This window comes from Bubalus kerabau, chromosome 15, assembly GCF_029407905.1.
Source record: "Bubalus kerabau isolate K-KA32 ecotype Philippines breed swamp buffalo chromosome 15, PCC_UOA_SB_1v2, whole genome shotgun sequence".
NCBI classification, from domain to species: Eukaryota; Metazoa; Chordata; class Mammalia; order Artiodactyla; family Bovidae; genus Bubalus; species Bubalus kerabau.
In genome coordinates this window covers 75,393,573-75,406,407 of record NC_073638.1, presented here as the reverse complement: position 1 = coordinate 75,406,407, position 12,835 = coordinate 75,393,573, and the positions used below count along the sequence as shown (strand labels likewise).

General features: G+C 56.6%; 1 protein-coding gene across 5 annotated transcripts in view; it reads right to left on the bottom strand.

Moving 5' to 3' along the window:
* Positions 1-236: 236 nt before the first annotated feature.
* Positions 237-12,835, bottom strand: part of CD82 (CD82 molecule) — a 55,987-nt gene continuing 43,388 nt past the window's right edge. For all 5 annotated transcript variants that reach the window (XM_055546932.1, XM_055546931.1, XM_055546935.1 and 2 more), the window contains exons 6-9: positions 4,945-5,046; positions 1,880-2,086; positions 1,484-1,567; positions 237-1,185 (exon numbers count right to left, since the gene is read on the bottom strand). In XM_055546932.1, coding sequence (XP_055402907.1) covers positions 1,108-1,185; positions 1,484-1,567; positions 1,880-2,086; positions 4,945-5,046 — 471 coding nt within the window. In that variant the 3' untranslated portion in view covers positions 237-1,107. The remainder of the gene's footprint in view (positions 1,186-1,483; positions 1,568-1,879; positions 2,087-4,944; positions 5,047-12,835) is intronic.

The window sequence follows — 12,835 nt, the reverse complement described above, 5'->3', positions numbered from 1 at the left end:
CCTGTTTGAACACACAAATCAAACCCCAGCCACGCCGGGAGCCAGACAAATGAATCAGAGCCAGGCATCACACTTCTCATGTGCCAGCTTGAACTGGGGGCCAGAGGTGCCCCTAAAGGAGCCCCTGTCCTGGGAATAGCAGGGAGGCGCTCCCCACTCTTTCCCACAGGCCCGGCCACCCTGTCCACATCAGCTCGCCCCTTTGGTCCTTCCCGCCTGCCCTCAGAAGCAGCATCTCCACCACGGCAGGCTGGATTGTTACAAATCCTCTTTAATAATCAGTTGTGTGTGTTTTACAGAGCTGTGCCCTGGGCCCCTCCCCACTCCCCTTCAAGGCACAACCTTACCCACCCATTCCCTGGGGGACAGAGGACAGGAGAAAGCATCCTCACTTCCCTGGACTGCTCAGGGTCCTGGTGAATGCAGGGCCAGCTCTGTGCCACACTGGAAGGGTTCACCCCCTGCTTCCTTAAGTGGCCCAGGGCCAGTCCAGACCTTCATGCCCAGGCCACCCCCCTTCAGCCCAGCTCACGCAGGCCCTGCCCCCACAGCGTGGCCCAGACTGGCCTGAGCTGCTGGGTGGGGCTGGGTCAGGCTGAAGAAGGGGTGCCGCTTCTCATGTCAGGTCAAGCCCACCCTCTCCCACGACCTCAAGGAAGATGGAAAAACCAAGGACAGAGCATCGGAGTGGAAACAAAGCTGACCCACGCAGTGGGCAGTGACAACCCAGGGTGCCTTATCCAACCCCCACCCCCCCAGTTTATAACACACTTTCTCCCATACAATATATACAGCCCCCAAGGCAGGTAGAAACCCAGTCCACCTGTGCAGGGAGCATTTTCTTTGGGTTGCTAAGACAACCCTGCCAGACAGGGAGTGCGTGGAGGAGCCACAGAATAGCTGGGGCTTAAGGCTGATGGCAGAAAAGCAAAGGAGAGGGGTTCAAGTCCCCAGGAAGCACCCCCCTCCGACTTCCAGCCAGCACGGGACGGACAAGGGGTCTTGGCAGTGAGGTGGGAGGCGGGCCTGGAGCGGGGGAGCCTAGGAGAGACCCCTAGGAACCCTGAGGTTGGGGGGACAGGCAGGGAGGTGGGGACAGCAGCCGCCTCAGTACTTGGGCACCTTGCTGTAGTCTTCAGAATGGACATGCCGGCATAGGAACATGGACAGGAACATCCCCAGGAGCTGGTGAAGGAGAGGGCAACAGTCAGAGGCAGGACCCCAGAGGAGCATCCCGCAGTCCGGGTCAGCACACAGGGCCTGACCTGGACAAAGCCGATCCTCAGCTACAGCCTCAGGACCAACCTGTGACTCAGGTGGCAGAGGGCCCTGCGAGGGGCAGGGGTCAGGCCAGGCTTGCCACGGGTCCTCTAGAAGCCGATGGGCCTCAACTCACCCCTCCCTCCACCCCGAACATCTGCAGAGCAGGTTGAATCTGGTGGAGGGCAGCACGGGGTGGGGGTAGAGGGGAGGGGACCCAGACCTCGATGACAGCGACGCCCACACACACGCCGAGGATGACGCCCAGATTCTCCTGCAGCCAGCCCTGCACCTTCTCCATGCAGCCCTGTGAGCAGAGAACACAGCCACGTCACCCCACGATGGGCCGCGTCACCCTGACACGCAGGATCACGGGGCGGGGCCACCCCCAGCCCGGAGATCCGGCAGAGCGGGGTCTGGGTGGTCCTCGAATGGATCCACTGATGAATGCAAAGATGAAGGTGCAAATGACGAGCAAACAGATGAATCAAAGGAAGGCGGGAACAGCTCCGTGAAGAAAGGTCGATGGAGCAATAGCCCAGATGAGGCTGGGGGCCGGAGGGTCTGAACCCACCGTGCCCCGAGCCCAGCCCCACCCCGCCGACAACCATCCACGCACCTCGTGGTACACCGGCCAGTCTTGGGGGTTGTTGCCGCTCTGGGTCTTGTTGTCAAAGGGGTCCTCGCAGAAGCCCTTCTGCGGCATCATGAGGGCGTCATCCTCATCACTCTTCTTGCAGGAACAGGGGAAGGTGATGCTGGTGCGATTCATGAGCTCGGTGTTTTCTGTCCAGTTGAGGTAGCTGACCCAGCCGCAGCACTTCACCTGGCCGGGGGAGGGGACAGGGTGCTCGAGCCCACCGCCCGCTCAACTGGGGGCTTCCTGGACAGGAGCTCAGGTCTGCCCTGTCCAGGTCTGCCCCTCGACTCCCACCCCCCACCCCGGTCTCAGCCAAACCCCCAGGATTAGCGTTTAGGTTTCACTTTGGCCTTTGTGAGCCACAAGGAGTTGAAAGAGGCCCTCGGGATACACCATAAACTATGAAAACAGAGGGAAACAAAATCAGAAGCAGCAAAAATAGAAAACAACAGAAGGGATGGTCAAGTTGAAAGGACATGGGCGTGCAGGACTTGAGGAGGGCAGATGGCATACGACGGGGGTGTGGGGGCTGGAGTCAGGCTACCAGGGTCAAATTCAGTTCTGCCACCTACTAGCTACTCAACTCTGGTCAACGTGCTGACCTCAACTTTCCCATCTGGAAAATGGGGGAAACTAACTCCCTAACTTGATCTGTTACGAGGATGAAATGGGACGAGGCAGCAAGGTGTCCAGCTCAGGTCAGGAGGGCACAGCGGTCGCCCAGGAGAGGCCGGTTCCACCTGCAGGCCTGAGCACATGCTGGAGCTGAGGTTTGGCTCTGAGCTTCCTGGTTGCCAGAGCGAAAAGCGAGATGTGGTACCTCTGCCTTTTTAGAGGAGAAAATGCTCAAGATGATCCTGACGCAAAGAAACCTCGTGAAGGGGACCCCGAGAGGCTTCAGATCACAGGCAGCTTGAATTACCAATGGGACCGGGATCTCAGGGGCGAGGCCTGTGTCCAGAAAATGCCCCTGAAGGCAGAGCGGAGTCGGGGGTGGGCCCTGTCAAATGTTGGCCCTGCCCCATGCACAGGCAACTTGCTGCACTTCTTTGAGCCCCAGTTTCCTCATCTGGAGAATGGGGTGATGACGGCCACTCTGCTAGGGCTGAAGGGCTAGTACGAGTCAGCTGCGTGCCATCATGCCCGGCACGTGGTCACTTCCCCGCAGGCCTCCTTCCCGTCTGAAGAGACGAGTTCCTGCAAGCAGCCCGGTGACCAGCAGGGGGCGTGCCAGGCACACTCAGGCGTTCACCCGCTCCGGTCAGTTTCTAGTTGAGGGTTTATCGTCTACCTTGCTCCTTTCTTGCTGGCTGCCTCCTCTCCATCAAGAAAGGCTGGCACCTCTGAGGGGCACCCACAGCCCCTCCCACACCCAAGCAAAGTGAGGCAGCTTCTCTTGGTCGTTCAACTGCACCAGGCAGAGCCCTGCTCACCAGAGCACCCTGCGAGGACACTCCCGTGTCTCAGTGCCCCTGCATCATAACTAAACATCACCACTCACAGGCCACATGATAAGTGCCTCGGGCTTTACAAACTCATCGCACGTGAGCGTGGATCAATAGTCCCATTTAAGAGATGAGGAGACTGAGTCAGAGAAGGCCTGGCCAGGAAGTAGCTGAGTTTTGTATTTCAGTCCCTGGGAGCCTGACTCGCTGCCTGTTTTCTTACCACCATCCCAAGCAGCATCTGATAGACATTAAGTCACCAAGAGGTCCTGCCTGCTGCAGGAATTCCCCCAGTCAGTCCACCTCCTCCCCTGACACTTGTTTATCCTGGCACCCACCCCCCCGCCCCCACCCTGATCTCAGCAAAGGGTCTCGGCAATTGTGGATCAAACCAAAGGTGGGATGACAATGTCTTCCTGTGCGCCTGGAGCCTCTCAGGTGACACAGGCCCCTCGTGTCACCAAACCTGTCGTGTGACCTGTCGTGTCACCAAATCACGTGTCGTGACACATGTCGGCCAGGAAGTGTCTCCCTCCCCTCCTTCACTGCTCAGAGACCAGATGTGCCCACGTGGCCAGGGCAGAGATCCGCCTCTGGTCTCCGGGGTCTCCTGGTGTCAGGCTTTCCTGTGCTGCCCCTTCCCTGCCCCTCACACCCACAGGCCTCCCCGAAGGCAGTGGGTGGGAGGGCCAGCAGGTCCTCTTGTGACAGACGGAGAGGCTACCGCCCGGGGAGGGCAGGTCCCGGCCAAGGGCGCACAACATCCGGGACCACCCAAGGGGGGCGTCTGGGACCTTATCACCGAGGGTGTTTGCTGTGTGTGGTGACTGGTTTGACATCAAGGCAGGAACACGGACATCAAGGCAGGCTGGGAACCCAGTCAGTCAGTCAACCCGTTTCTCTCTTCCACTTTAATTGAGGTGAAATACACTAAAGTGTGTTGGGCTTCCCTGGTGGCTCAGACGGTAAAGCGTCTGCCCGCAGTGTGGGAGACCTGGGTTCGATCCCTGGGTCGGGAAGATCCCCTGGAGAAGGGACTGGCAACCCACTCCAGTGTTCTTGCCTGGATAATCCCCATGGACAGAGGAGCCTGGTGGGCTACAGTCCACGGGATCGCAAAGAGTCAGACACGACTGAGCAACTTCACTTCACACTGAAGTGAACAAATGCATCTTGATGAACTTTTCTACCCATGTTGTCATAACCGCCACCTGGATCAAAATTTGAATAGAACATTCCTTTCGCCCCGGAAGGTTCCCACGCCACCTCCCCAGAGGCAGACTTCACGTGGGCCTGTGTAACTTCTCAGCCAGGACACGCGGTTTCCTCCAGGGGGAGCGCCCAGCCTGGCTTGAGAGGAGCGGGTGGAGGACTGCCCCCACCTCTCTGGCCAGGGGTGGGGAGAGCGCTGTGAATCCTGGATCAGCCTCTGGGCCCGGGGCCCCTGGGCAAAGAGCTGTGGGGGTAACCAGGGGTCGGGCAGGAAGAGGGGCTGCTCAGGAGCTCCTGACCCCAGCAGACACACACTCACACCACCAGCGTCTGTCGGGCACGCCCGGGCCCACAGGCACCCAGAGGCCTGTGCGCGTGGTCCCTTACCTGAGCCTGCACGTAGTCCCAGGCCTCCTGCAGATTGTCCCCGGAGCCGTCCGTGTAGTTGTGAATGAGCTTGGTCACGATGCTGCCCATCTCCTGCTTCAGCTGCAGAGGAGAGAGCACGAACCACGGTCAGCATACTCGAAACCCGCGACCCCATCCCTGGTCACACGTGCTTAAGCTGCCTCTCCGCCATGACCTGAAATGCCAGGGCTACGCTCACTGCTCAGAAGCATGTTGTCACCGGTTCCAACCACTTTCCTGGTCCTCCCTGGGCGCCAGCACCCCCGACCCCAGTGCAGTCAGGTCAGCCATCCCCGCCCGACCGTCTCCTCAGCACTCAACAGCACGTGAGCCTGTGGATGAGAATCTGTCCACATCATTGCTGCAAACTGTCCAGCGGCGGGCATCTCACCAAGCTCGGGAGAAACGCTGCCGTCTTCTCAACTGCCCACAAGGCCCTACACCTTTTGGCCAACTCCTTTTGTTTTTAATTAACTCTTTTAATTGAAGGATAATTACTTTACAGAATTGGCCCTGCTGCTTCCAGACCTCGTTTTCCCTGCTCTTCCACCTTCCTTTTCAGTTACCGGGTCTTTGGGCAAGGCGCACTCCTGCCTGGGGCCTTTGACTTGCTGTCCCCTTGGCCTAAAATCTTCTTCCCCCAAATATGAACGTGGCTCATTCTCCTGCTCTCTTTAGAGCTCTCCTCAAATGGCTCCTCCTCAGAACGGCCTTCCTGAACCACCCAGGAAAATCTCAGCCCTTCCCTATCCCCTGCCAGGCCCTCCTTATCCTGTGAGGGGAGGCCCGCTGCAGGTTTTTCCCTGTAGCCTCGTCATAGCACGCTCATCTGCTTCCAGGATTTACAGTCTCTCTCACCACTAGAACATCAGCTCCGTGTGGGGGGCAGTGACTGAGTCTGAGCCAGCCTGGCCAGGGGGAAGTGTGTGGCGAGCATGGAGAATGAACGCACGAGGAACCCTGCCACCTGCCCAGCTCCAGGGCCCCCCAGAGTTCACATCTGCCTAGGCTGGCTGGGGATGTAGGGTTCCTGTGGGAGAAGAGGGAAGCACCTGCTTTTCTCTAACCCCGCAGAGGAAACCCTTGTTTATAAAGAAGGTGGGTGAGAGGTGCCGGGATCAAAAGGCTCCGGCCCCCAAGGCCCCTTTCTGGGCTTTGAACAGAGGATCTCACTATGGCAGCTTTTCAGGAACCAGCCCACTGTGCAGCGGGAGGTGAGACCCAAACCGGCCCCACCTGCAGACCTTGCTCAGGGACCTCCCCAGGCGCCCCAGCTGGAACAGGCTGCTCATGGTCACCTCTTGTCCCCACAGAACCTCGGGGCAAGGGGCCTGAGAGGAGTGGGAACACTGAGGGGACAGCCCATGCCTGCCCCTCGGTTCCTGAGAAAGAGGAATCTGGGAGGTGGGACAGGGACCTCTAGATGGGGGCTTTCAGAGTGAGCGAGCTCAGAACTCCATGAGTGGGGGCTTCCTCCAGCTCCCCACGAACACAGGGCTCAAAGAACCCACATCCTGCAGACCGCCCTGCGGGCCCGGCCCCCTCCGTTCACCCGCCCCAGGATCGCTCTCTGTCCCTCTCTTACCATAAATTTCTTAGTCAAATATTTCTCTGGTTTTACTGGAGGAGATCTACAACTTGCAAAGCTAGCCTGTCGATAACTAATCACAACAGTATCAGCCAACTTTGATCAAGCTTGTTATTACCAGTACTGGACGAAGGACTTTTAATGCATTATTTGACTAACCCTCCAGGCAGATCGATGGCCTAGGTATTATGGAGAGGCAGAAAACAAGGCCCAGAGAGGTTAATTAACTTGCCCAAGGTCTCACAGCCAATATGTGAAGAGCTGGGGTTTGGACCCATGTCTGACTGATTCCAGAACCCAAGTTTTTATCCATTGAGCTCTATCAGCATTTAAACCACATGGCCATCGCTTGCAATAGGTCATACCAGTTTCTTTTTCTTTTTTTTCTTTAGCACTTAATCTTTAATTGTTTAATTTGGTCAAAATCTATGGAAGTCTACAAAAATCTACAGACCATATGGCTGTGTAACGCAACACATGATAGATTGTAACAGTACCATACGGAGAATGTAAAATGTAAAGTTAGACATTAGGTTAACTCACAGATGTGAATATAGTCTTTTCTCTGGTGATGACAAGGACCACTTACTTTAAAATTCTCTTAACGAATAATTAAAAGCTGCCTAGGTATCATTTTGAACTGTGGTGTTGGAGAAGACTCTTGAGAGTCCCTTGGACTGCAAGGAGATCCAACCATTCCATCCTAAAGGAGATCAGCCCTGGGTGTTCTTTGGAAGGAATGATGCTAAAGCTGAAACTCCAGTACTTTGGCCACCTCATGCGAAGAGTTGACTCATTGGAAAAGACTCTGATGCTGGGAGGGATTGGGGGCAGGAGGAGAAGGGGACGACAGAGGATGAGATGGCTGGATGGCATCACTGACTTGATGGACAAGAGTCAGAGTGAACTCCGGGAGTTGGTGATGGACAGGGAGGTCTGGCGTGCTGTGATTCATGGGGTCGCAAAAAGTCAGACACGACTGAGCGACTGAACTGAACTGAACTGAGGTATCATTTTAAGCTCCCTCAGTTCTCTTGTTTGGAATGAAAGCCCTTGAGGTCACTGCAATGAGCAGTTTTAAACCAGAGCAGCTCGGTGGTTTCCCCATGTTACACAGCGAGGGCTGTCTGCCTGCAGAATCTGAGCCTCTTTGCCGACCCTCTCCGCTCCACCTCTGCTCCCCAGTGAGCAGGTGACCCCTGAGGCGCGGAAAGAAGGAGGTCCCCAGGGGCACTTGCAGAGAGAGCGGTCTCCCCCCACATCCTCCCACCAGCCCTCCCCCCACCGACCTGGGCTCTATTTATACCCGGCATGGTTGCCACAACAGCCCCGACTTCCCTGTTTCAGCCCCCAGAAATGAGAAGGTGATGGAAGCTGGGTGGTTTCCACTGAGGCTGGGTGGTTTCCATGGAAACACCACATCCATCCTCCAGCCCAGAATGGGGCCAAGGGACACCACTGGGCCAGGGGGGCCACGGTGGCAGGGTCTGATTCAGCTCGGCATTGATGCCTTGGGACCCCATTGCCCAAGAGGCAGTGTCGGGAGCCCGGGGAAGTTACCCTGGCAACCAGGCTGTTACTGAGACAGGGAGGAGCAGGGAGAAGCAGCTCACCATCTCACTTCATCCTTGCAGGGGCACTCTGTGGTTTCTGCCTGCCCCATGTCCACTCTCCCTCTTTGAAACAGCAACTCCCTTCCTTAGCAGTAAGCACCCCTCAAACCCTCCATGTGGCCGAGGAGTCCTGCCCCCTCGCTGCCAGGGGCAAGCAAAAACCCAGGCTGCCACTTAGCACCTTCTACACCCTGGCACAGTGAGTGGTTCAGGGATGGGCAAGTGACCCGAGGGCCCTCGCTTTCTGCTAATTTGGTGGGATGAGAGCCTGAGTGGCCACCCCAAGCCCCCCTGGGGACATCTGGCCTGAGAAGGAAGCCAACGGAGGTGAGCAGGGCTGAGGATGAAAACAGACAGTGCCAGTGGCAGCCTTTAGAAGCCTGGATCCAGCTGAGCCTGCAGCCAGGTCAGGCCAGTTTCAGTTGGGTTACTGTTACATGCAATAAAGAGGCTTGCCTAGGAATGGCTGCATAATTTACAGCCCAGTGTAAAGTGAAAATGCAGGGCTCCTTACTTCAAAATGATTAGGAATTTCAAGACATCAGCCCAAGCACAGAAACCTTCTCAGTGTGGGATGCTGTGTGGCTGCTCAGTGTGCACTCCTAGGAAGCTGGTCCTGCTCTTGCCCAATACCATCCTCCCTGCTTCCCCAAAGAGAAAACCAAGGCGCAGACAATGAGGACAACTTCACAAGATCAGACCGCGGGCAAGCTGTGGAGATATACCCATCACCAGCCACGTGCATCTCCAGGGCCCTGAGATCCTGTCACAGCAAGCCACCCAGCATCCCCACGCGACCCCGACCCTGCCGCCCTCTGGGACACCTTTCCCCCTGCCCCACCCCAGGCTACGCTTCTATGTCTCTTTGTGGTGCGACTTTTCTGAGAGAGGTACAATCAGAAGACAGCATTTCATCCAAAACGAAGAATTCTTCTCATACTTTTCCAGGCTCTGCTTAAATGCTCCCTATGATGGGAAACTCAGTACCACACAAAGTAGCACATTGCAGGGAGGCTCTTGGTACAATCAGTTCATTTTAAGTTGAGCCCAAATGGCTTATATCCATTGGTTTCCATCCTCCATCTCCCTCCCAAGTCCCAGCTGGGACCACACAGAACAAATCAGATCGTTCTCTCCCAGGACAAACGTCATTCAGATGTTTGAGACCCAACCTCATCTCCCTTTACCCCTTTCTCCCCAGGGTAAATCTCCAGGCTCCTCTGCAGCCTCTTTGGGATGGTGTTCAGCCCTCTCTCCATGCTCTTATGTGCCAAACTGCCTCTCACAATGAGGGGTCCCTGTGCAACTTAAGGGACCCACACCTTCTCGGCCTCTCCCCCTGTACACAGAAGGGGTTGCCAAGCACTTTGAGGCTTCATCCTAGGAACCTGGTAAGAAATGAGGACTCTTTGGCCTGGAAGATGTGGAGGGGGTAGCATTTTCACTCTTAGTGGCCACCTAGGTCTTTCCTGAAAGTCTGGCTGCAATCTACACAACCAGCTACCGAAGAATTCAGCCGGGGGCCGCGCCATGTACGTCTGTCCTGCCCCCATGATGATAGGCTCCCCGAGGGCGGGCCCGAGTGAGGCACTGGAGTCAGACACGCAGGTGCTTGAGAGTGTCTGCCCACTGGTCTCCAGAAGGACAGTCTGGGTGCCTTCTTCCCCTTTCCCGAAAGAGAAGAGAAAGGTCCCCACCACCCCCACCTCCACCCCCGTCCCGACTCCAGCCATCTCCCTGTGGCCATGGAAACCCAAGCTAGTGAATCAGGAAGTTTCCATGGCAGGGAGAGCTGTCTCACAGAACACGCTGTCCCCAAGGAACTCGTTTAATCACCTGTGTGTTCCCTCCTATGGGCACTGGCTGGTTGGCTACTGTGGGCCTCTTGCGTGGGAGAGGGAAGGAGAAGGAAGGGAATAATGGCTTTCCTGGCCGGCCACCCTCTATGCAGAGCACACAGCAGCCCAGCTGAGCCCCTTCACCACCACCAGCCCCCTGCCTCCGCCACGGCGACCACCCAGACCATGCGAGCCCGTCCCCTCACACTCTCAGCCCTCAGGCCTTCTGCTCAAGGTGAAAGTGAAAGTATTAGTCGCTGAGTTTGTGACCGTATGCACTGCCGCCTGCCAGGCTTCTCTGTCCATGGAATTCTCCAGGCAAGAATGCAGGGGTGGGTTGCTATACCCTTCCCCAGAGGACCTGCCCAGCCTAGAGACTGAACCCGGGTCACCTACGTTGCAGGCAGATTCTTTACCATCAGAGCCACCCAGGGAAGCCCCCTGATGCAAATTCTCAGAGCCTCAGTGGCCTCACACATGCCGGCCTGTGTGAGTGCACCCAGTCTAGCACCCAGCACCTTCTGGGAACCAGTTACTAGTTCACCCTCTCCTGCACTGACCCCTGCCCACCCTCTACCACCCGGAAAGAACAAGCCAGCATCCCAGCGTGACAGAGCTGGGAATGGCCCAAGAGGTGACCAGGGGCTCGGGGAGGCGGAGTAACATGTCCAGGGCCACATAGCAGGCAACGGCAGAAGAACCCAGACCTGAGTTTTTCCCACTAAAGGGGGGCTGGGTAATGATCAGACAAGGACACAGCCAGAGCGAGCTTAACTCCATGCCTAAATGCCAGTTCCCACCGCCCTTGCTAACATGAGCACTGGCATCGCTGACAACAGGAGCAGCTGCCCATTCACTGAGCCCTTACGAGGCGTTAGTGAAGCCGGCAACGGTGACGGGAATAGCAACTCTCGCGGTGACGCCAGCACGCATCTGCTCTGGGCCAGGCGGACACTAGGCCCTTCCCCTCTGTCAACGCCTCCACCCTTGGTGCCCTACTTATAAGGTGGTCTTCGGGGCCAGTGCGCCCCGGCACTGAGAAACGGTCGGATTTTAGGCAGGGCTGGAGGGTGGCATGTCACCCCCACAGTCTCTTCCATTCTGTACTTCCCAGGGGGCACCTGAAGGGGGTCAGCCAAGGCCATCAACAAGCTCATTTCCATCCGGGTTCAATTTTGCCACCAAATGAGTTGTGAGTGGTATGTTGGGTTTCTGAAGTGTTTTTTGGACTTTGGAATTATGGCTTAGGGAGAGCGGACCTGTAGGATCACTGCCATTTGACAAAGGAGGAAACTGAGGCACAGAGGGGCTGAGTAACTTGCCAAGGGTCTCAGAGCAGGGCTCCCACATGGGCAGCTTGGTTCTGGGGTCCAGGCCCCGGGCCAACACACCTGTGTTTTCTACAAGCCTTGAAGTCTGGGCTCCCAGCAACCCTGGGGCTGAGGGGAAGCCAACCAGGTCTATCCTCCTCCGTTGACAGAAGCAGACCCCACAGCTTGGAAGGCCCGTGCTTTGCCCAAGGCGCCCAGCCTCCCCTGCTGCTGCCCTGGGAACGGTGGCTGCTGGGAGGAAGGACACTGGAGACCACTTCAGGGAGACCCCAGGGGCTCAGTCCCTCCCACCTGCTCAGGAGGCCTGGAGAGGGAGGAAGACAGGGCCTGTCGCCTTCCAAAAAAGCCTTTTTCCTTCAGGCTCACCCAAGTCCCACCTCCCCAGCTGGGCCTCATCTGCAGGAATAAACACCACCAAGGGCATGTTTAGTCTTCCACTGGGATTTACAATGTGCTGGGGAAGAAAAAATAAATCATTCATTCCAACTCGGGCAATCGGGTGGCGCCAGAACTTCCCCGGCGAAGCCAGGAAATTTCCCCCTGCTTTCCAGAGAAGGAGGTGGGCCAGGGGGAGGTGGGCTGGGGCTGGGGGCATGAAGTGTAGAGTCTGGGGGCTTGGGGGAGGCAGAGAAGGGGACAGTGGAGTACCGTGACACACACAGCCTGGACTAGAGTCAGGAGAGCTGATTCTCCAAACCAGCCCGGCTCTGGGGCTGGGTGTCGCCTCTGGGGCATGGCTACTGGTTGGCAGCCAAGCAGATTATGCCAGCTAGAGCGGAGGCAGCGTGGAAGGAGAGGGAAGCACAGGCCTCGGGTTGGAGTGGATGGGAATGTCCGCCTGTCGCATTTGAACTACATAGAACCAGGGCCAAAAGTCACTGCCTTCCTGGGCCTCAGTTTCTTAAACTTGAAAATGCCAGTAAAACTAAAACGAGTGTCAAGCGACCAGCTCAGCCCCTGGGACGTGACTGGTGCTCACAGATGGACACCGTCTTTATTACTGTGAGGTGGGACAACACAGGGGTGAAGAGGTGGACTGCCCAACACCGTCTGACTAGCTTCTGAGTCACAGGAACCGCTCACTGCGGCCCCGCTCTCATCCACTCTCTTGGTGATGTGCCCCTGACTGGGGTCCAGAGAAGCCCCAGGTGCCACAGTGGGAATGAAGAACTGGGAGAGCAGCTTCCCTTCCCTCAACACTGGCTTTCTGTCTGGTAACCAAGCCAACTTCCTTTCATCTACTCAACTGCTATTTTCCCTTTCACTTTGGCTGCCAGGAAGCTCAGTGTTCAAGTTAGCTCTAAGCTCCCATGAGTATCTTGTCCCCCAGATCAGGAATAACGTTTTTCTTCTCTCCCAGTGTGTCTTCTGATATTCCTCATATTGATTTTAGCTGCTCTATGACTACATTGGAAGCTAGCTCCAATGCTCCTAGGAAACAGACTGGGTAGATTATAAATAAGCAAAGCTGATTCAGGTAGGAACCACTATAATGAAAAT